The sequence below is a fragment of the Leopardus geoffroyi genome, chromosome E2, assembly GCF_018350155.1.
Source record: "Leopardus geoffroyi isolate Oge1 chromosome E2, O.geoffroyi_Oge1_pat1.0, whole genome shotgun sequence".
Taxonomy (NCBI): domain Eukaryota; kingdom Metazoa; phylum Chordata; class Mammalia; order Carnivora; family Felidae; genus Leopardus; species Leopardus geoffroyi.
The window spans coordinates 1,294,025-1,317,995 of NC_059335.1; the positions used below are offsets into that span (position 1 = coordinate 1,294,025).

A 23,971-nucleotide genomic window follows, 5' to 3' on the forward strand; every position below is an offset into this window, starting at 1 on the left:
CAAGTTGTTGCCACTGAGTCCAGAAGTGTTTGGTGCCACTTGGATGCCCTCAAATAAATTCCAAACACAACTGCAGAAGTAAGCTAGCTGTTTGATGATACCTTCAGAACAGTCATGGGGCATCACACAATATTTGAACAGAAGAGTGGAATTTCAAAGTTGGGTTTGCTCGTGGTTGCAATCCAGTCAGAAACTCCATATATGTGTCCCTGCAATGTTCCCTGTGCTCCAGTGGGATTGGGATGGCTGGAAGGGAAAGGGGCCACCTAAACCTGGTGCTGAGCTAGGTGGGACTGGGCAATTTGTGAAGTGTGCATGAGAAACAGCTTTCATGAGGGTGACTGATGTCAGAGCTCTGGTACGTGGGATCACAAACTCTAGTAAAGATAGTGATGCTACTGTAACCCCCTTAAGGAGGCTGCGGCTGTGCTGATTCTCATGTGTCTCAATTCTTCTGCAACTTTTCTTTCTGAACCTATTCTCTCCTCCTTAATGCTCCTCACCTAAGCTCTCTCAGAATCAGTCCTCAGAAAAGAAGCCTTTAGTAGGAGGGTTTCCTCTGTATACTTCATTCCTTCTAAGAATCACACGGGATGTGTCCATTTTACATCCATCTTCTGCTCTGTGTTGACTGCTGAGGTCTTTTGCTGTTGTGGACGGTCATCTGTTTGTTCAGTCTGTTTCCTCATCTGTCCACGTCTGGTCTTTTGTTCATATTCTCCATCCTGGAATCAGGATATTTCACTTGACCTTTACTCTTCCTCCTTTAAAGTCTTGTTGGTCTCTGTATTTGAATCTTCATTTGATAACCGTGTTATCAATCACTAGAATCTCACTTTTATTATTTATTCAGTTGACTGAAGACGCCACTGAATCAGTATATATGTGTCAATAGTACCCTCCGTGGTGTGTAGCATTCCTATTTTTCTTCCACTCTTTGATTCTGTAAGAGTCAGACCATTTTCATGAGCTCTTTCTTCTGTGAGACTCATTCTTGGCCAGCATGGTTTTCTCCCTTTTTTCTCTCTTCTCTCCACTGGCTGCAGTTCTGGCTGCCTCACCTAATGTCTTTCTCTTTGCATGGTCAACTTCTCCCAAAATCATTTCACATAACCTTGATTTTTCCAGAGTCTTGGTGAAGCTTGTATAGAACGGTTGGACTCAAGCCGTCTCGGGTCCTGTGGACACCATGCTTTCATGGCATCTCAGGATGAAAAGGAGATGTTATAAAACATGATTAAAAGTGGGAAAATAATAGAAATTTAGAACATGAGTGTCTTTTCTTTGCCCTCATTTCATTTAGTCTGGTGCTCAATGATGTCCCTTCTGGACTATTATTTAGATGGCTTTATGGTACTCTTTCTGTACCTTTGAAAAAAAAATTTTAACATTTATTTATTTTTGAGAGAGACAGAATGTGAGTGGGAGGAGGGCAGAGAGATGGAGACACAGAATTTAAAGCAGGCTCTAGGCTCTGAGCTGTCAGCACAGAGCCCGACAAGGGGCTTGAACTCACGAACCGCAAGATCATGACCTGAGCCCAAGATGGACTCTTAACCGACTGGGCCACCCAGGCGCCCCATAACCATTAATTTTCAAAAAGGCAGTTCCATGAAAGACAAAGGTTCAAGTGCTCCAAATTGAAAGAGGCTGAGATACATAACAAAATCTATGACTCTAGAATGGATCATGGATCAGAAAAGATTACAACAAAAATATCTCTAGCAATTGGTAAAAATGGAAGTGTTTATTTGATACCATTTATCAATGTTAAATTTCCTAAACTTGATAGCAACACGGTTGCTATGATGCTTAGATGATAAACATAAAAGTATTATGCGGTGCTAGATGGGAGTGAGCATGTTACTAATGTATAAACACTAGGTGACGGGTGTTCAAGGGCATATTGGTGTTCACTGAAGTATTATGACATTTCTAGATGTCTGAAACTTTTCTAGAAGAAAATATAAGAACAGGGGTGCCTTGGTGGCTCAGTTGGTTAAGTGTCCAACTCTTGATTTCAGCTCAGGTAATGATCTCACAGTTCATGAGATCAAGCCCCACATTGGGCTCTGACAGCATGGAGCCTGCTTGGGAATCTCTCTCTCAAAATAAATAAACATTAAAAAGTATATAAGAACAATGTTTCCTGCAAGAAAGTATTAAAATGCTTTAATCTTCTGCTTCTATTATCACTAGTTTCTTCAAGTATCTCAGTTTACTCCTCAGGATACTCTGGTATAAGTTCAATATGTTCCCTTATCTCTATGTAGGAATAAGGGAGTTTTTAGATTGGCGGGGAGGTGGGAAGGGGTAGGGGTACATTTAGTAGGACCCAAGAATCTGTTCTGCCTTAATGGATATAAATATAATATCCTGTCATAATAACAAACCACAGAAAATACATGATTAGCCCTCGTTACATGTCTTGACTATTCTTGGCCATATGCTTATTTTTAATACTAGTTTCCAAGTAAGCTTTTCAACTCCCCTGGGGAAAAAAAAAATTTAAGAATTTTAACTGTAATTTCATTAACTCTATAGAGATTAATAAAATACCTATTGACAGTAGTTCTGTGCCAGGTATAAAAGCATAATGTATAAGTGATGACACGAGAGGTCAATGCCACCGAAAGAAAACGTTCATGTCCCTCACAACTCCCCTAGAAGTGGGAGGCAGGGCATGCATTCACAGAAGGAACACCAGATTTGGGTCATAAAACAGAAGTAGGAGCCCAGGGAGAGCCTAGGCCAGAAGACTCTACTGGGGGTTTCTGAAGAAAACATAAGGCATGGCAGGGTGAACACCTTAGGAATGACTAGTCTGCATAATTTTGGCGGGTTCTGAATCATAAGGGTGGTCTTTGAGTTGCCAGGCGGACTGGCCCTGGGATGACCGAGGCTGAGGAACATGGCCTCCTGGTGTTCACATACAAACAGAGGAGCCTGTGGGGTGGTGTTTCGATGACCCAAAATGCAACGGGCAACTGGGTGTGAAGGGTCACAAGCTCAGGGTCTATGTGAACCTCCACTTCCAGAATGGCCCGGTACATAGTCAGTCACTTGTGGCTTCCCCCACCACCCCCGTTGTGGTTTTAATGGTGTACAGCACAAGGTGGAGAGGGGGTTTCTTGTGGCAGAAGCCCTCGAACAACTAATGCCCATCCAAAGTATTAGACCCCAGGAGGCGCGAGGCTGCCAAAGCCTCTAAGGAAATGAGTTTACGAGGGCGGCAGCAGGAATGCCTGCTGATCTGAATTTGGAAGTGAGATCTGTAACGAGGAGTATGTCAGCACTAGAACCCAAAGGACTAAACAACGCTGGACTTCCATGTCTCAGTAAGTGTGTCAAGTGAGTCTCCTTGGAGGAGGACAGCATCAATGCAGTGTCACACCTGTGCTTTTGGAGAAAGGTGGACGTGTGCAGACTGATGGCAAAGCTGTCATTGTAGCCCGTGTGTGAACTGGGAAAAGAGTCTTGTGTCCCCGTTGCAAGTGGAAACAAACTGCGTTTGAGAGGCGGTTAAAATAGGCTGAAATAAACAGAACACGTCAGCCAATTCTACAAGCACAAAATACTGATCAGTTACCGATGAACAGAATCAGTAATTTTAATAATATTGGGCATGGGGCCTTCACGGATGGGACCACAGCAACCCGGCCGTAGAAATTAATCACGAGGAACCCGGTTATTTCCAGAATCCAGAAAAAGCAAAATTGGGCTGTCAAGTGGTGGAACAGTGGGGAAACCACCCCCTTATCAACTAGTCTTCACACAGTAAGTTTTAACCCTTGAAGGTCTTATTTTAACTTACATTGGGCCATGTTAATATTCCAAATAGGCATTATGGTGTCTCCTTTTATCAAATCAATTTGGAACTGTTAAAGGCTTTAATTCATTATTTTGTCAGAGCATCCATACCCGATTTTAAAGCAATGGGTCCTATGACTATGGGAAATCGAGGCAAGGCTACCAAGGCATACTCGCTTTTCCTCCAATTTTATGGTTACTTTTTGTTTGTTTATTGACTTTCTAAGGCGACAAAGGGCACAACGTTTAAATTTAGTGGGATCCTCAGATGTAACCAGAATATTCTTAAATAACAGTATCAATTAAGTCCATGAAGTTGTCATTTGGTGCATTTTAGCAAATGTTAAAGTCCCTTCGGAACCTAGGTTTTATGGGGCGCTTGGGTGGCTCAGTGGGTTAAACGTCCGACTTCGGCTCAGGTCATGATCTCACGGTTCGTGGGTTTGAGCCCCACGTCGGGCTCTGTGCTGACAGCTTAGAGCCTGGAGCCTGCTTCGGATTCTGTGTCTCCCTCTCTCTCTGCCCTCCCCCTGTTCACACTTTTTGTCTCTCTCAAAAATAAAAAGCATTAGGGGCGCCTGGGTGGCGCAGTCGGTTAAGCGTCCGACTTCAGCCAGGTCACGATCTCGCGGTCTGGGAGTTCGAGCCCCGCGTCAGGCTCTGGGCTGATGGCTCAGAGCCTGGAGCCTGTTTCCGATTCTGTGTCTCCCTCTCTCTCTGCCCCTCCCCCATTCATGCTCTGTCTCTCTCTGTCCCAAAAATAAATAAACGTTGAAAAAAAAAAAAATTAAAAAAAAAAAAAAAAAAGAATCTAGGTTTTATAGGCACAAAACCCAGTCTCTTTTTTTACCTTTTTGTTACAGAAATTTGTTAGTGTATAAATTCTGGATTTTTAATTTTTTTTTGAGGTTTTTAATTCTTAAATGGGGTCACATTGCAGCACTTTGCTATAACATATATGAACACACAACTTATTATATATGAATGTTAGAGTATTAAACATAAGTGTACATTATTACTCTCTTTCCCCATTATCTCAGGGTGTGTTTCTTAAACAAGTCACTGAGGGCTGGCACTGTTTGCTACTAGTCCTGGCATCTGCTCAGCACATAGGGTTGAGTCCCCCGAACTCGGGCTTGCAGCTGCCTCAAGAGCAATCTTTACTCCTCTTTCCTTTGTCTCTACCTCTGATTCACGCTTTGAGCTGCCTGAAGGTGACTTCTTTACTTTGTGTCTCGGGCTTACAAGAAAAAAGGGGGCATGGGGGTAAGCTAAGGGGCCTGGTGCTCCCAGGCCAACTCTCCCCTGGACAGCTCATCTCCCCATTTTCTTTTTAAGTAGGCTTCACACCCAGCACAGAACAAACACAATGCGGGGCTTGAACTCACAACCCTGAGATCAAGCCCTGAGCTGAGAACAAGAGTCAGATGCTTAACAGACTGAGCCATCCTGTGCCCCCTCATTTTTTTTTCCCTTAGGCAAAATCTTTTAGAATGACTTTGTCTCTAGGCAGCTGTCTATACTCCCCACCCAATTTCCCCTTTTGTCTCCTGTATGTCCCCCAGTGTTTGCCTTTTTTCCCTTTTGGGTGTCTATCGGCCCAGCTCCTGGTGGTCCCAATCGCCCTCAGAGGGGCCGGGGGTCTACATGCAAAAGAGCAATGTGGGCAGCATCCTGACTCAGGGACCTCTGGCTTACGGAGACTCCTAGCTCGTTACCAGGCAGCGGCACCTACAAGGGCCCCAGCAGTGACAGGGACATCTGTCGTCTCTAACAAGCAGAGAAGCCTCAGGTGCTTAAGGGGGAGTGCTGGTTTTTCTTTTTACCTTTTGAAAATTTAACAGGAGTCACGAGTGTCCAAGGATGGGATCCCTTATATCCTACTTGGTTGGGGGACGGATCGTGACAACAGTAAAGCAAGCAACAAGGGATGTGCCTTTGAAACATTTACTTCTGGCTTCCCATGAGGAGGACAGCCCTCGGTGCTAGGCAGCCCCAGCAGACCCCTGCAAATCCCAGGGACCCATGCCTGATTGAAAGCAGATCTATAGCTCATGGGGACCAATACCCAGACTCCCCGCAAGGAATGCCCTTGAGAAGGGCAAGCCCAGGAGCCCTCTGCAGACCTCAGCACTGGTGGGCAGGCTGACCAGACTCAACCCCAACACAGCCCCACTGGAGGAAGCCTGTCCTCGCTTCCTTGTGGGAGCCTTTGCCAGACACCCAAATACCCCAGGTCACTGCCAGGAACTCAGGGTCAAATGAGGTTTGGCCCAGCAGACCATGATGCTCAAGGTAAGGCGCCAACCTAAGGAACTACAGCCACCGCCAACCTGGACCCATCACCTAGGACACGAGCGGACCCCAGAGCCGCGCGCCTCCAAGGTTCTCTTACGGTTCAGGTTGGAACGTCACGGCGGCACACGGCAGGCACAGAAGGCAGCAGTGGCGGCGACTAGCTGCGCCCTCCCGAGGGAAGCATCTGCAGCCTGGGATGTCCAGGCGGGCAGCCACGGCCCTCACTGCACCTGTTCCGTGTACAAAGGTGCCCGAGTAGTGACAGAGGTCAGCACCACTGAAGGAAGAGCCAGGCAGAGCCACAGAAGGAAGACCAGGTTTGGGTCAAGAAGCACGAGCCAGGGGAGAACCTGGGCCAGAAGACTTTCCCGGGGTTTCTGAGAAGGCGAGGCAAGGCCAGGGGAGCAGGTTAGGACTGGCTGGCTGGAGTCACCTCAGCAGGCTTCAGGCCCAGGAATGGTCCCGACCTGCCTGGCACCTGGTCCTGGAGTGACCCAGGCCGAGGAATACTGCCTGGTGGGGTGCGTGGGCCACACGGAGGAGGTGTGGCTCTAGACTGGTCCGTCTGCACAGCAGAGACACGCTCCCGGCTGGGCCCTCTGGAATCACCAAGAATTGGCCAGCCCCAGCCAAAAGGTTATTTAAGACATAAAAATATCAAAACGTACAGAAAATAATGATTAATACAACAGCGTCACTCCTCTTGGATAAACTTTATCACCGAAATTCACTCCTTTAGCCTTCACAGTGATGCTGAGTATGCATATCTCCAGAGAAACTTGGAAAATTCGGGTACAGAATGCTATCTGAGGGGAAGGAGAACAGTCCGCTTTAGTGAAATGCTCCTACACATCCCACTGCAAACCACACACGCAAAAGACCACAAAACATGCACACAGAAACACGAGCTACAGGGACACTTAGTGCCCGCTGGGAAGCTGTGAGTACAAGTCTCCACGTCCTTCACAGGGAGCAAAGCTCGAGTGGACATTGTCAAGTTCAGTGTGTTTGGTCAGCAAAGAGGGAGGGCAATCCACCCAGCCTGCAGAGGGAACATGAGGAGACATCAAAGGTCCGCCGAATGCTGTGGCCCAAGCGGCAGGAATGGGCACTCTAGGATCCCAATGCTGGCCACCTCTCGTGGCCCCAGTGGGTGAGGAGTCCTCCTTCCTGGTGGAGGAAAAGTTCTCTCTCAAAATCAAAGAAGCCTAACAAGCCCTGGGCTTCTCTCCCCCTCTCCCCTTTTACAAGGATTCAAGAAACATTAGAATGGCTAATGTTGTTAAAAAGACTAATTATACCAAATATTGATGAGGTTGTAGGGAAAAGACACTCACGCTACTGGTGGGGGTGTGAAATTACATACCCGCTTTAGAACACAGTCGGCAGCTTCCTAAAAAAAAAACCCCAAATATCCAACTACCCTCTGACTTAGGCACAATACTCCTAGGTATGAACTCAAAAGAAATGAGACATATATCCATGAAGACTTCACATAAATGTCTGTGGCAGCTTTATCTTAAGAGCCAGGGACTGAAAACAATCCAAATGCTAATGAACAGACGAATGCACAAATGGCGTGATATCCGCAGAGTACAAAATGTCAACCTATACGCTACACGACTCAAAAGAAAAGCAATACCGGGGCGCCTGGGCGGCTCAGTCGATTGAGCATCCAACTTTGGCTCATGGCATGATCTTGCGGTTCGTGGGTTCGAGCCCCGCGTCGGGCTCTGTGCTGACAGCCGTGCCTGGAGCCTGCTTCAGATTGTGTCTCCCTCTCTCTCTGCCCCTCGCCCACTCACACTCTCCCTCCCTCTCGAAAATAAACATTAAAAATTTTTTTAAAAGAAAAGCAAAATCTGACTATTCTTGACACAGCAGAGATAAACATCAAAAAACAATTGTGCCGTATAAAAGAAACCACCTAAGAAAGGACTCGATTTATATGAAATTCTAAAAAAAGGTAAACTCCTCTATACTGAATAAAATAAGCACATTTACCCAGACGCCAAGTATTGTCCACTCCCCAACATTTCTAAAAACATTTCCAACAGTCCTAAAGAATCCTGACCATCAAAGCCAGAGGACAGCTGCCACCAAGTAGGCAGGTCACCTACTGTGAGTGAGCTCAGCTTTGTGAGGCACTCCCTGCAGCGGGCACATTTTGCTTACTTTGTTGAGCAGCAGATATGGGGAGAAAAAACTGAGCGAGACATCCCAGGGCCTGGAACAGGACAGGCACGTGGTCAGTGTTTAGGACATGTTAGCTCTGGCTGTTGTTTTATTGTTTTGTGTTTACTAATTTATCTCTTGAAAGTGACACATATTTTATTTTTCCTAAATTATTATATTCTTTCCAGAGCTCTGGTAAATGGGAAAAAATTTTCCTTGCCATAAAGAATAAGTTGCCATGAAAACACAACAATAAAATCAAAATAATGCTACTATGTCCCAGCAAGCTCATGGGGTCTCCTCGGGACTGCTCCCAGCTTGCAGAAACGGAAATTAGTAATGTGTAGAGGGGTACGCAGACTCAGCACTAAACCCAGACTTTCTCCTGAGGCCAATCGGGGGAACGACAACGGAGAGGGCTGGCTGCAGGAGTGCCCACCCATGCCACGTGAAGACATGTCCGTGCGCCCTCTAAAAGCACCCCCCGTACCCGTGGAGGACTGTGGCCCGGGCCTTAAGGAAACAGGGATGACTGTACAGGCACCTGCTGTGCTCCCATCAGCGCACTGTCAGACCTGCAGTGACAGAGGAGGGAGCTGTTCCTTCCAAACCGGGCTGCCGACTTCGGCTCAGGTCATGATCTCGCGGTCCGTGAGTTCGAGCCCTGCGTCGGGCTCTGTGCTGACCGCTCAGAGCCTGGAGCCCGTTTCAGATTCTGTGTCTCCCTCTCTCTCTGCCCCTCCCCTGTTCATGCTCTCTCTCTGTCTCAAAAATAAATAAACGTTAAAAAAAAAAAATTAAAAAAAAAAAAGAGTCCAACTTCAGCTCAGGTCATGATGTCACGGTTTGTGAGTTTGAGCCCCATGTGGGGCTCTGTGCTGACAGCTCGAAGCCTGGAGCCTGCTTTGGATTCTGTCTCTCTCTCTGTCCCTCCCCTGCCCACAGTCTGCCCCTCTCTCTCTCGGAAATAAACAAACATTAAAAACAAAACAAAAAACCCCACCATGATGTCTGGGTTTAGTGGGTAAAATAACTCACTGATATACATGAAGGGAGATGAAACAAGAATGACCCTAAATAATGATGGAAGACTAAGGGTCCATAATCTTTTCCATTCTGTGTATATTTGAAAGTAGCCATTAAAAAGGGTTGAATACGTCCTTGTATTAGTAATTCTATGTTGGGAAGATTATCTTTAATTAATTTATTTTATTTTAGAGAGAGAGGGATAGAGAAAGAGCATGCACATGTGAGTTGGGGAGAGGGGTGGGGGGGCGGTGCGGAGAGAGAGAATCTTAAGCAGGCTTCAAGCTCAGGACAGAGCCCAGTGAGGGGCTTGATCCCATGACCCTGGGATCACGACCTGAGCTGAAATCAAGAGTTGGCCACTCAACCAACTGAGCCACCCAGGTACCCCTGGTTTATCTTTTTTTTTTTTTTCCTTTTTTTAGAGAGAGAGGAGGAGAATGAATTTTAAAAGCGCACAAGGAAGCTTTTGTTTTTATGAATCAAAACGTCCAAATACACATTTTAAACATGCGCATTTTAGTCAATTATACATCAGCCAAACTTGAAGTCACAAATACTCAAATAGTGTCACTCCCTGATCACTTTACTGTTTTCGTATCATATACGGTCTGGAGGCCATCTGTGGGTACTCTATCAGTAGGGTAGAAATAGAATGGCGTGCTACTGCCAACTTTTCCCAACCCCGTTTGGGGACATCATGTCGGCAGTTTGAAATTGGTCATCCTGGGAGAACTTACACCAATAAAGTCAGCAAATGCTAGAAACTAAGGCTTAATTTATCATATTATTGAATACAATATATGGAATGTCTACGCCTAGAAAAGTGACGGAGGGGCGTCTGGGTGGCTCAGTCAGTTAGGCGTCCCACTTCGGCCCAGGTCATGATCTCGCGGTCCGTGAGTTTGAGCCTCCCACGGGGCGCTCTGCTGTCAGCCGGCCGTCAGCAGAGAGCCCGCTTCAGATCCTCTGTCCCCACTCTCTCTCTGCCCCTCCCCTGTACATGTGCATGAGCTCTCTCTCGAGAATATATTAAAAATATAGGGGCGCCTGGGTGACGCAGTCGGTTAAGCGTCCGACTTCAGCCAGGTCACGATCTCGCGGTCCGTGAGTTCGAGCCCCGCGTCGGGCTCTGGACTGATGGCTCAGAGCCTGGAGCCTGTTTCCAATTCTGTGTCTCCCTCTCTCTCTGCCCCTCCCCCGTTCATGCTCTGTCTCTCTCTGTCCCAAAAATAAATAAACGTTAAAAAAAAAAAAAAAAAAATTTTAAAAATAAAGGGCCGCCTGAGTGGCCCAGTTGGTTAAGTGTCCGACTTCAGCTCAGGTCACGATCTCACGGTCCGTGAGTTCGAGCCCCGCGTCAGGCTCTGGGCTGATGGCTCAGAGCCTGGAGCCTGTTTCCGATTCTGTGTCTCCCTCTCTCTCTGCCCCTCCCCCGTTCATGCTCTGTCTCTCTCTGTCCCAAAAATAAATAAACGCTAAAAAAAAAAAAAATTTTTTTTAAATATATATAAAAATAAAATAAATCTTTTAAAAAGTGATGGAAAGTATGCTAATAAATCGTATAGGTGGCCACTACCTTGTGCATATCCCCCCAAAGAGAATACCCATAAAGAAAAAATGACAGAATATTCTTCGAGTACTCAAAAACAACTATTCCATGCAGCAAAGAAGTTGCCCACATTACTGAAGAACAAAGAATATTCCAACCTAAGTCTGTTTTGTTTCATCTTATTTGTTATTAAACGGAAAATAACCAAATTTCATAAGAAAGAAAATAGTCCACAGGTAAGAAGAGGCAGTTTACTAAAAAAGATAAACAGCAAACACATGAAATAATGCTCAACACCATAAATCCTTAGGGAAATACAATGAAAACAAATGAGATAACAATACTTATTTTAAAAAGGTGAAATTAAAAAGTCAATCTTACCAGGCACTGACAAGGGTGAAGGAGTTGGAAGTCTCACACGCTGCTGGTGGAAATGCAAAAAGACACAACCATTTTAGATCACTGCTTGGCAATTTTTAAAAAGGAGTTAAATATTTACCTACCCCATGACTCAGGCAGTGCACTAGGAGTCATTAAAATAGGAGAAATGAAACACATATCCATATAAAGAATTATAAACAAATGTTTACACCAGCTTTATCTGCAAAAACTCAACACTGGAAATAATCCAAATATCCATCAACAGATGAACGGATAAATGCAGCTGATGACACATCAAAGAGAAAGCTACTCAGAAATTAGAATAAATGATTCATACAGGCGCCATTTAGGATTCTCAACGCCGCGTCAAGAAAACAGAAAAAAAGAGCAAACACTTTACGGTTAACCATAAAATTCTAGAAAATGCAATCAATTCTATTTTATTTTTTTTTTTAAACGTTTATTTATTTTTGAGACAGAGAGAGACAGAGCATGAAAAGGGGAGGGGCAGAGAGAGAGGGAGACACAGACTCCAAAGCAGGCTCCAGGCTCTGAGCGGTCAGCACAGAGCCCGACGTGGGGCTCGAGCTCATGGAGCGTGAGATCATGACCTGAGCCGAAGTTGGACGCTTAACTGACCGAGCCACCCAGGCGCCCCAAAAAATGCAGTCAATTTTAAAAGAATGCAAATCAATGGTTGCCTGGAGGGCCTGAGAGAGAGATTATAAAAGGGAGAAAGGAAAACATGCAGGTGACAGACATGCTCATTATCACTGCTAACAGTGACGGTTTCCTAAGTGTACACAGGTCAAAACTTACCATGTTGTAATGCTTTAAATACGTTCAATTTAGTCTATGTTTATTATGCCTTAACTTAATACAGCTTTCAGAAGTGGTTCACAATAAAAATCCAAATCTCCCACCCTTCAGAACATCAGGTCTGGGAACTCTGTATTGACTCCACGGTCTCACTCATGCCTGAGGGTCAGCCTTTCCTCAGTGGCAGTTAATACTGGCCAACAGTGAAAGCCATTTCCACCCGAGTAAGGGCATTGCTAGCTGGGTCACAATAGCCATATCCCCAGAGTACAGGATCTCCCTTCTCCCCTGCCTTCTTCTGTTGCCTGTACAGCAACAGCCTTGAGGTTAACAGCTCAGATTGGCTACAGGAACCCACGAAACCCCTGTCTGCCAGTGACTTCAGCTACACAAGATAAACCCACCTGGAGATCCTGAGATTTCTGTACACTCGCAGCCTGCAGTCAGTCACCCAAACGCCTGTGGGTGCACACCCGGGAGAGGCGCACTCCATGTACCCCGCGGCAGTCTCCCCCACGCTCTGTTGATAGTGTTTCTGTGCCAATTATGGGTTCCCTTGCCCCTGCAGTCTTACAGCCAGCGACACTGGCCTACTGAGCTCTGGGTATCAGGGTGCACAGCTCCTCTGCAGGACCTGGGGCTGATTTTCCTCAGCACTGCTGGGCATTGAGGTATCCCGTGAACAAGGAAAAATTCATGTTGTCTCCAAAAGCACGGGTGTTGTCACAACTGCCCCTTACTCAGGGTGACCTCTGGCATCCAGGCAAAAACTCTGGACCACAGAGCAGTCTTTCCTAGGAGGTCCTGGCAGCAACGCAGACTATGATACAACTGGAGAGCACTACACTCCACCATCACACTGTCCCCTCTGAGGCACCCAACGTTTGCATCCCCTCACAACTTTCCACTTCAAGTTGGCAGTCCTTCAAGCTACCCTACGCTGTGGACAGAGTTTCTAAGATTAAAGGTGCTTAAACAGAAAGGCCTTTATTATTGCACAAACCAGCCAAAGCTGTGCAACAGTTTCCGGTTCGATGACTTGGAAGCTGGAAAACCTCATCAAGAGCACTCCCTGAGACCAGTTAGATCTCTCAAAAAGCTAGTTCTTCTGCGCAGGCCATCAGCAGAACCCAGATAGTGTTCTAGAGGCCAACAGAGGGTCAAGTCCATGTGCTAACTTGTCAAGAGAGAAGGGAATGAAGATCCCGTAAGGCTCAGGATACTCTTGATTTCCTCTAGCACATGGGAGAGCAGAGGTCAGCTTTGACAAGCAGACCAAGGTGACTGACACACACCGTGGGGACTGGTCACGTGGTAGAGCTGAAGTGGCTGCTGCCACCGAAACTGGCAGTGACATCAACCTGGCAAGGAGCTTGGACAGGTTGTACATGCTTCCCGCATAACTGAAACGTACAGGGAAATCTCCAGTCTGTAGATGTTTTCAGATCTATAAAATTCAGTTCAGGCAGATGGCTCAAGAGGCTTTCCTCCACCACAATTAAACTAAGTAAGGAAAGGGCACATTCTCTGCATCTCTGTTTCACTTTGTGTGAACTCTTTGGTGTTGACTGAGCTCAGTTTGCAGCTAAAGGATTTCTCATATTCACTGCAGGTGAGCTCTCCTATGTCGAAGGAGGCCAGAGCTCTGGCTAAAGGATTTCCCACACTCATTGCACTCATAAGGCTTTGCTCCAGAGTGAACTGTCTGGTGTCGAACGAGGTGGGTTTTACGGCTGAAGGATTTCCCACATTCGCTGCATTCATACGGCTTTTCTCCAGTGTGAACTCTTTGGTGTTGAATGAGGACAGATTTCTGGCTAAAGGATTTCCCACATTCATTGCACTCATAAGGCCTTTCTCCAGTGTGAACTCTTTGGTGTTGAATGAGGACAGACTTCTCACTAAAAGATTTCCCACATTCAATGCAATCATAAGGCCTTACTCCAGTGTGAACTCTCCAGTGTCTCATGAGGTGGGTTTTACAACTAAATGATTTCCCACATTCAGTGCATTCATAAGGCCTTGCTCTAGCGTGAGCTCTCTGGTGGCGAAGAAGGCCAGAACTTTGGGTAAATGATTTCCCACATTCAATGCATTTGTAAGGCCTTTCGTTAGTATGAACTCTCAGGTGTTTAATAAGGATAGATTTTTGGATAAAGGACTTCCCACATTCACTGCACTCATACGGCCTCTCTCCAGTATGAACTCTTTGGTGTTGAATGAGGTCAGATTTCTGGCTGAAAGATCTGCCGCATTCTATGCACTCATAAGGCTTTGCTCCAGTGTGAACTCTCCAGTGTCGAATGAGATGGGTTTTGCGACTAAAGAACCTCCCACATTCACTACACTTGTAAGATCTTTCTTCGGTGTGAATTTTCTGGTTCTGAAAAGGTCTGTATTCGCAGCTGACGTCTTTTCCACATTTGCTACATTCGTCAAGACCTTCTCCATCATGGAATCTCTGGTGGTCAAGAGTGTGAGTGTTGCTGGAAGCTCTCCTGCATTTGATCCACTTGTGACTTATTCCGCTGGTAAAGGGCTCCCCACACTCAATGCTGCTCTGGGGCTTCTCGCTATTGGGCATATCCAGGTGCTGGAGAAGACCTGAGGGAGCTAGAAAGTCCTTTCCACCTTCCCCACTGGCGAAGGGCCTCGCTGACACGTGGAATCTGCAGCTCGTCACTAACAAGGCACTGTCCATATCCATTTTGAACATTTTCTCTCCACTGTCATGCTTTTGATACTGGTGAGGGTTTGCATCAAACCAGAAGCCTCTGGTCGCCCCACCCAAGTATGATTTCTGCCCAGAAGATGCCACTCGGAGCTCAGAAGGTTGCAAATTGTCTTTCAAGACTGGGACACAATTCTCACAGAGGTGAGTCTTCTGGATTGACGAACCTGTCTTAGAAGTCCTGACCTGTGACACTCTTTCTACAGAAACACTCTGCTCAGAAGGTACTTCCTCATTCTCTGCTCCACACCAACAATCTGAAAGCAGAGAAATGCTGATAAAGTATACTTTACCTCTGAGGAAGAGAGGGAAGTCCCATCAAAAATGTGTGTCAAAAATATACATTCAAACCAAAGACAGAATCCACGGGTATAATTTCAGAATGGGGCACCAATTGGAAGGGAGGGCTGCTTTGCAGTACTGGGCCTCTAAAGATGACAGAATGAGGGAGACCTTTTGGGACAAAGGGCACAACTAGGGGGTGCCACACAGGGAGGGGAGGCAGGATCACTAATTCACTCCTATGCCAACAGCCTTCAGCAGGAACTTGTTGTCTGGGGACAAGTCCATGCTACTGAGAACGATGGTTCTGCCCAGGCCCAGGGAAATACCAGTGGAACTGAGTATCTGGTGTTCAAGGACAATTTAAGGATATGTGCACACGTCACAACACATTATGTACAGGAGAACTGCAGACCACGTGGTGGAGAGGAACAAGTGATGGAGGTCAGAAAGCCGGGGACAGCCAGGAATAGAAGTCACAGATGAAATGTGACTCAGAGTCAGAAAAGCATAGAGTATGCAGAAAAAAGGTGTAGAAATGATGTGTCCAGTGGCACCTGCACTGAAATGCTGGTGAACACAGGGCGGGTTCCTGGTATACTTTAAACACAGCCCTGATGTCAGGCCCCTTCCAGCAGCTGCCACTCACCAGGCCAGGCCTTCTCGGAGACCGCCGGGCCAAGTCCACCCTGCGAAGCAGCCAGCACCCTCCTCAGACTCCCAGTTGGAGAACTACGTAGGACCTGAGTGAGGCAAGTCCTTAGGGAAAGACAGGACAGGTGAGGGGTCAGCACCAGCCCAGAGCAACTAGGAAATATTGGACCACAGAAAGGAACACTGCAATTAAAATCTCAAAGGACGGTCTTTCAAGAAAGGTCTAAGGACCACATAAGTAGGGACCATGACGATGTTTACAATTCCTGATATAGGCAATCATAAGGAAATCTTTAAAAGTTCTCATCACAAGGAAAAAATATCGCAACTCTGTATGGTGATGAATGTTCATTATACGTAATGTAGTAAGCATTCTACAACATATACAAGTATCAAATCATTACACTGTATGCCTAAAACCAATATGTCGCATGTCAATTATATCTCAATTAAAAAAAAAAAAAAAAAGGAGGAGGCAGAACCTGGGGCACAAGATGCCACGAATCTGGACACAGTCATCCCACCAGGGAGAGGGTGAGCAATGTGAGATCCATTCGGGTGACTGTGGGACTCCCAGATTCCCAGACCCTTCCCGGCACACGGTGGGGTAGCAGGTATTAGGGCGGCTTGCTGAGGGCACTGCTTGGGGCAGTGAACATGGCTTAGCACTGGCACCCACAGCACACATGCCAAGGAAGTGGGGAAGTTAGCAGAGGCCAAGGTTTAGCGCTGGGAGAGGGAGAAAGAGCAGCTCACAACACTGAGAGGAAGATGAAGGCCTTACCCAGGGATGTTGTAAGTGCAAAGGTCTCCAGCATCACGTCGTGGTACAGGAACCTCTGAGCCTCATCGAGGAGCCCCCACTCCTCCTGGGAGAAGTACACGGCCACGTCCTCGAAAGTCACACAACTCTGCCAGAGTGGGGACAGTTCATTCCATAATCAGCTTCTCCCCTAGGATTCCCAAGTTCATCCACCCACTCATCGTTCCCCTGCTCACCCACCGCCCCACGTCCCCATCTCAGAGAAGATACCAGGCCCTGGGGCATCCGATGCACACTGTCTCCTTCTGGTCCCTTTGATCACCATGTCCACCCACAGCAACGACAGGCAGGTGGGCAGGTGGACGATACCAAAACTCTGATGTCAGGCCCCTTCCAGCAGCTGCCACTCACCAGGCCAGGCCTTCTCTGAGACCGCCCTGCCAAGTTCCCCAAGAGGGACACACTCTCGTTAAGCAATTCTCCAGATCAGATGTCCCAGACGTAACCAAGCGTGTGGGCTCCCATTTCTCTCTTATGTTCTCAAGGCCAGGGCCCTCGGGCCTTCACTTCCCACTCTCTCCTAGTTCTCCCTGCTCTGTACCACAGGCACCCCCCATCCTTCTTCCATGGCATAGAGTCTGGCAAATTCAAACACGTCCCAGAACTACAGCAGCACACCTCCAATGGTCCCCACTGCCAGAGGCAGCCCAGAGTCCTGCTCCGTAGGTCTCCCTGCCTGACAGCTCCTCGCTTCAACCGCAGCCACACGGAACCACTTGTGGATCTCAGCACTCATGACCCTCCTCCACTCATGCTGCACTTGATCGGCTCTCACCGGTCAAGCCTTCTTCTCTCTGTCCAACCCTCATCCAGAGCCAGTCCCAGAGCCTTTCCACCCCAGGTCCAGAGATTCTCCTACATGAGCACTTGGCCCCCGAGCTAATCCAGCTGCCCGACCGTAAGTCCCCAGGCACACCAAGGTCACAACAAAGTCCTGGTGACCCCAGAGCGGTGAGTAAGCACCAGTCCTGGCCTCACCACCATGTTGCCTCCATTACTCCCACACTCCTGCATCATCTCATGTGCACCCACCTCTCAGAAGCCTTGCTCCCATCAGGTCATCCACTCTCCCGCACTGTTCCCACCACTCCTCTCTTTCACTGACCCACACGCAGACACTGGTCTGCACCCCCCCAACTAGGTGACCAAGCACGAGACCCAGCCTCTGACCTCACTCACCCCTTCCGAGGCTACTATTAACATCATCATGACTGGGATTACCCCTCCTCAACGTGACCCACTGTGTTACGGACCGAATGTACGCATTCTCCCAAAAGTGGTATGTTTGGAGCCCTAACCCCCAGTGTGATGGAATTTGGAGATTTGGAGGTGGGGCCTTTTGGGGTGGTGATCAGATTTTGATTAGGTCAGGAGGGTGGGACCCTCTTAAGAAACCCTTCTACTTTCTTCTCTCTCACCTTCAAAATCAGAAAATCACAGGTCTACTGAAAAAACCTGATTCAGAATCCATCCATCTCTACCCACTCCAAGGCCACCGCACTGGTCCACATCATCAGCGCTCACTGGACTACTGCAGTACCCTCCTCCCTGGTCTTCCTGCCACTTCGCTCACTCGCCCAGTCTGTTCTCTGTGCTGCAGCCGCAGGAAGCATAAGAGCTTGAACAGATCCCTCCTCTGCTCCAAAGCTCCCACTGTTCCCACCATCTCCAGAGTAGACACCCAACTTCTCAGGGGGCCATCCCAGGTCTGACTCCTGCCCCTGTGCTCTCTGTTCCCATGAGAAAGGACACTGAGCGACCCTTGTTCAGCTCAGTCTCCCCTCCAAAGGCCTGCAGACACTGGTACAATACTGGGGCAACCGTCCTCCACACCTCATTCTATTGGCTGCCAGCAACAGGAACCACTCCACAGAACCCCCAGCCTGGTCTGAGGACCCTGGGCTTAGAACCTGTTCCCAGTCCCCAGGCCTGGAAGAATGACAAATGAAGAGTGTAAGGGCACCACAATCACAGAGATAAAGAGAGGAATCAGGACCAGTGAGGTTCTGGAACACCATCCACTCACTCACCTCTGCAGGGTTCCTAAGTGCTTCTGTACTGATAACAGTCTGTGTGAAGAGGAAAGTTCAGAGAGGCAGGTGACCATGGCAGGGCTCCATGGGCTCCGGGCTACCCTGCACCCCTGCCCGGCCCTGGAGCCAGGTGACCTGGGATAACTACAGTCTCTCTGATCCTCAGTCCCCAGAGCTGAGTCTTACAACTGTATGACCTTGGACAGGGACCAAATCCTCCCTGTGCTTCCTATTATCATCCTTCCTCCGGTCTGGTCCCCTTAGCACCTTGTAAAAACTTTTTAAAAAGGCTAATTCAGGTGAGGCCTTTCCTGTTCACAATTCTCAATGGCTCCCAGCCTCTGATGGCCACCTGCCAGTCCCCCCGTGACCCCGCCGCACACCCTCTGTTCCCCTGAGGGCAGAGGGAGGACCCCACACCCCTCAGTTCCTCCCCCTCGGCGCCCCCTGCAGCCCTGCACCAGCCGGCCCCTCCCCGGCAGCCCGCTCCCGCACCCTGTCGTGCCAGCGCTCAGACACAGGGTCCCCACACGCGAGCGCCTCCCCGGCCCGGACACCGGTACCTGGGCCGCAGGGACGCGAGCAGGCGCCCCGCGCTCGGGCCTGGAGGGTCTGGGGCGGGGGGAGAGGGCCCGGGGGGCGCGCGTTTACCTGAGCCTGGTCCCTGCGCGCGGTCGCCGCCATCTGACTCTGGGCGGAGCGGACACCCGGGCCAGCGGTCCCCGTCCCGGCCCCGGCACGGGGCAGCCCGGGCGGCGTTGAGGAGTCGCGGACGCCAGTCTGCGCGGCGGGGACAGCGCCTCCCCTCGCGCCTTCTCGGTCCCCTCAGTCTCCACCCGACCTCAGGAGTCCGTGACCCAGCACATACAGCTTAGAGCAGCCAAAACTACCGCCTCGAGGAGGACGCCGGAAGTCCCGCCCCGACACGATGGGAACACACGGAATTGCCCTTCTCGTGAGCCTCTATTGGCTAAACGACGACGACGCCCGGCGCAGCGTCCTCTGGGTAGTGTAGTTCTCACAGCACGAAAAGCCCTGGCTTCCTAGCCCCGCAGACTAGGAGGGAGAGGTGCTGAGAGGTGGTGTCTCCGTCTCCCAAGGGCGGGGGAGGGGCCTCGCTCCTTTAAGGGGCTGCTCTTAGATTTCTGAGGAGTGTCGTGTGCCACTGATCACCTAGGTGTTTAGAGAAGTTATTTCGGACTCCTTGAAGCTTAGCATTTTCTCGGATTCTAGAAGTATTATTTCAGATGCTCCCAGTGACTCAGTCCATTCCACAGAGTCGTGCAGACACAAAACGTGGAGCCTAATAGTTTATCTTCTTTCTTTTCAAATGCCTCTAGCCCGAAACGTTAGAGTCAGCTTTGTGAGTTTCAGTACGCTGGGTCAGGAACAAAAGAAAAAGACTCCGCACAGCGACAGGACAGAGAGGAAACAAAGTGTTAGACTGCCGTAGAGCAGGAGGACAAAGGTGAACTCTGTTGTTGGTTCCCACAGAAAATCTCTCTGCTGGCCGTATAGGTAGTGACTGTGTCCAACTCACTGAGGAACACGGGTTTGTATCCATAATATCTGTTACTCCCTATCCTTAGCCACATTTAATTCCTTTTAGGAATCTGGCGAGTATTTAAAAGAAGAGACAACTGTGCTGACAGGGCGAAGCCTGCTTGGGATTCTCTCTCTCTCTCCCTTTCTCTGCCTCTCCCCTTCTCATGCTCTCTCTCTCTCTCAAAATAAATAAACTTAAGAACAATAATAAATTAATAATAAAAAGGAGAGCCACTTACCAAATGTCATTTTGGAAAAGGACAGTGTCTATAGTGTTCGCCAATATAGGAGCACGTGGGCAAAGAGGATACCAGACTCTGAAGTGAAGGTTTGGGACACTAAGATCTCATCCATTTGACGGGAAGTTATTATCGTTCCTGCTGCTACTGCAGGGATGGTGTCTGTATGGGGAGTTGAGATGATCTCAGAAACAGTTGTGAAATGAAAATCACTGAAACCCATTAATAATGGTTATGTAGTCCTTCAGGGATAGTGGCAGGATAGCGCTGGGAAAATATCAGTAAAAGGTAAAAAAAGAAAAAAAAAGTTAATACTCCTACCAACTTCCGTTAGCAAATTATGCCCGGAAAAGAAAAACATGTATATGCCAACAATGGCTATAGAGCAGCTGTGAGTTAAACACATTTTCTTACTGATCCTCACTTCATGCATAATGAAGGCTTCAGAGTGGATATTGTGAGGATCAGTCAGTTTGGACAGAGACAAAAGATGAACTCAGGCTATCAGAGAGAACACAGAAAAGTAGGTAGCCCTAAAGCAAGTAGAAGAGGATGACATGTCTCTGGGTCCCTCAGACACCATCCACGTGCCTCTCCTTGTATTTATGTCCCAACTCAAGCAAGAAGTATTGATTTTCAAGACAGTATTTCTTTATTATTTTCGTAATATGTTCTTTCTTAAATTTGACACTTATCTGGAAATCGTATTTACCACATCGCCATTTGCTGCCAGGATGGTGGTTGTCATGGTGGTATCCACATACCTGTAAAAATAAGTCTATGAGCCTTGAAATAAAGGCCTGTGTATCTGTCATCTCATCTCTTTCTGAGAAGTTATTATCATTTCACCTCTAACTGATGTGACTGCATATCTCAGTAATTAAAGATATGTATTCTCCCCGGTATTATTGAGATAAATATCAATAGCAGGTGACCAAAGGACCTTCCATTCTATGAAACAAGGTAAAATAGTGAGCAGATTGCATTCTGGGTTCCTGCCATCCTGAGGGCTTCTCCAAATGTGATATTTTAAAATTCCCATGGACACTTAAAAATAGCAGATTTCAGGGGTGCCTGGGTGGCTCAGTCAGTTAAGCGTCCGACTTCAGCTCAGGTCATGATCTCATGGTTTGTGAGTTCAAGACCACATCAGGATCTGTGCTGACAACTCAGAGCCTGGAGCCTGCTTTGAATTCTGTGTCTCCCTGTCTCTCTCTGCTCCTCCCCTGCTTGTGCATTCTCTCTCTCTCTCTCTCTCAAAAATAAACATTAAAAAAATACCAGATTTGAGGGGTACACATTTTTGTTATTTCAATAAACATTTATTGTGGTGCGCCTGGGTGCCTCAGTCGGTTAAGCGTCCCACTCTTGATTTTGACTCAGGTCATGGTCTCATGCTTCGTGAGTTCAAGCCCTGCATCAGGCTCTGTGCTGACAGCATGGAGCCTGCTTGGGATTCTCTCTCTCCCTCAAAATAAATAAGTAAACATTAAAGAAACATTTACTGAGTATATGTGGTGCATTAATCTTTTTATTGGGTGTGCATAATGTGTCAGGAAACAAATGAGATAACAAACCATATTTCATGTTGCTTATAATCATATTAAGGATATTAATAAAAATAAATATAAACAACATACTATCTTTTAAGTGAACAGGTGCTTTGAAACAGAAAAAAAAAGATAACAATGATGAGAAGTGCAAGAGAGTGACTGCAGATGGGTTGTGATATCGAAGCGGGTTTGTCAACTATTCCTCAATAAAGCTGGAGACAAAGAGAATTGAGTGGGATGCTCCACTAATAAAAGCATATTTAAGGAATGCCTTGAAGACCGTGGAGTGAACTCTGTGTATAGCCTTGTGTTCCATAGAGGAAACAGCTAGAACAGATGTCTTGGGCCAGTGCTGACCTTTCATGTTCCAGTCAGAGTAAGAAAGATAATGCAACTGAAAGCATGTGAGTGAGGAACGGCTTGGTAAAAGCTACAGTTGGATCATGAAAGGCACTGTAGATCACTGGAAGAACTTTCCATTTTATCCTGCTTGATAGAGGAATCATGACAGGGACTGGAACATCATGCTAAGTGTCTGAATGAGAAATGAGGAGAAGGCAGGCTGGGAACCTAAAAAGAGGTAAGGTTAGCAGCAGATAGATGACTAGCCGGGTGACTTATCACAGACATCTAGGTGAGAGGTAATGAGGTCTGCAATCAAAGTTGGGGCAGTACTGGACACAGTATCGTTAGGTACTCAATGTGTTTTGAAGTTATTTCTTTTCATCCCTAAGGGATTTTCAATTGGGTTGCTCAATTGGCATGAGCAAAGGAACGGTACAGAATATGACCCCCAAACTTCATACATGAACAGTAGTAGAATGAGGGACTTGCCATCAGCTGAGATTGTGGGAAAGCAGTAGAAACAGGAGGGAAGATCGGGAATTCAGACACCAACATAGTAAGTACAAGATGCCTGTTGAGCATGTGAACATAGCTGTCACGTCGGCAGGCAAATCTCGAGAATTTTCGAGAGCAGTGTTGTCAGGATTAACTCTGAACACTGTTAGTTTGTAAGCTTCTAGGAGTATCGAAAAGATGAGACTGGATGAGATGACCAAGGGGGTAACTTCGGGTAGAGTAGGTGAAAGGAAAATTGACCGGTGTGCAGGGAAATCCCAACACTAATTTTGGGTGGAAAGGAGAAACAGAGAAAGAGATTTGAAAATTACCAACTATTTCTCAGTTGGACAGCCACAAGTCTCTTATGTCTGTCTCAGCCTATAAAAGTGACTCTACTGCTATTAATGCCCGAGGTCCTTGCTTGGGCCATCGTACTGGTGGTGAGCCCCATGGAGCCAATGTTGGTAGGTGGACTGGCTCTTACAGTTCTTATTATGACTGCAAGTTGCGCTTCAGCAAAAACCATGAGGGAACTTCAAAGGACAAGATTTCTTCCTCACAGGTCCCAGAGGGTACAAGTCATGCCAAGGGCCACATAACGGGTCAAGGGTAGAGAGGGAGAGAGGAAGCTCCGACCCGGGCTCTGCCTTTATTGGTGCCCAAGGGCGGGGTGCCCAGGTTTTGCAGGTGGATTTAAAGAAGAAGAATGGGCTGGACACTAGGATTTCAAGAGAGAAAAGTGAGGTCCCAAAGGCAATCAGTTCTCCAGGTTATTCATGGCTTTCTATTTTTTTTTTTTTCAACATTTATTTATTTTTTGGGACAGAGAGAGACAGAGCATGAACGGGGGAGGGGCAGAGAGAGAGGGAGACACAGAATCGGAAACAGGCTCCAGGCTCTGAGCCATCAGCCCAGAGCCCAACGCGGGGCTCGAACTCACGGACCGCGAGATCGTGACCTGGCTGAAGTCGGACGCTTAACCGACTGCGCCACCCAGACGCCCCCTTTTTTTTTTTTTTTTTTAATATAGCACCCGAGCAGAGTCATCTGTTTCGGGCGCTTTTTTTTTTTTTTTTTTTTTTTCAAACGTTTATTTATTTTTGGGACAGAGAGAGACAGAGCATGAACGGGGGAGGGGCAGAGAGAGAGGGAGACACAGAATCGGAAGCAGGCTCCAGGCTCTGAGCCATCAGCCCAGAGCCCGACG

At 47.5% G+C, this 23,971-nt stretch overlaps 2 protein-coding genes across 6 annotated transcripts in view; both read right to left on the bottom strand.

Annotated features, from left to right (window-relative positions):
* The window catches only part of LOC123577872 (zinc finger protein 304-like), a 573,883-nt gene that overhangs the window by 186,190 nt on the left and 363,722 nt on the right, over window positions 1-23,971 (bottom strand). The gene's annotated exons all lie outside the window — the stretch shown is intronic.
* Window positions 80-19,505, bottom strand: ZNF530 (zinc finger protein 530). 4 transcript variants are annotated; one of them, XM_045440291.1, is made up of 6 exons: window positions 19,236-19,488; window positions 18,582-18,620; window positions 16,513-16,639; window positions 12,466-15,049; window positions 11,243-11,282; window positions 80-1,204 (listed from the first exon to the last, which is right to left on the bottom strand). In XM_045440291.1, the coding sequence occupies exons 1-4, from the start codon at window positions 19,266-19,268 to the stop codon at window positions 13,665-13,667; spliced, it is 1,584 nt and encodes a 527-aa protein (XP_045296247.1). In that variant the 5' UTR covers window positions 19,269-19,488; the 3' UTR covers window positions 80-1,204; window positions 11,243-11,282; window positions 12,466-13,664. The 4 variants fall into 4 exon arrangements, with proteins under 4 accessions (XP_045296247.1, XP_045296246.1, XP_045296249.1 ...); XM_045440290.1 differs by having other exon boundaries at window positions 11,243-11,285; XM_045440293.1 differs by lacking the exon at window positions 18,582-18,620 and having other exon boundaries at window positions 11,243-11,285; window positions 19,236-19,505.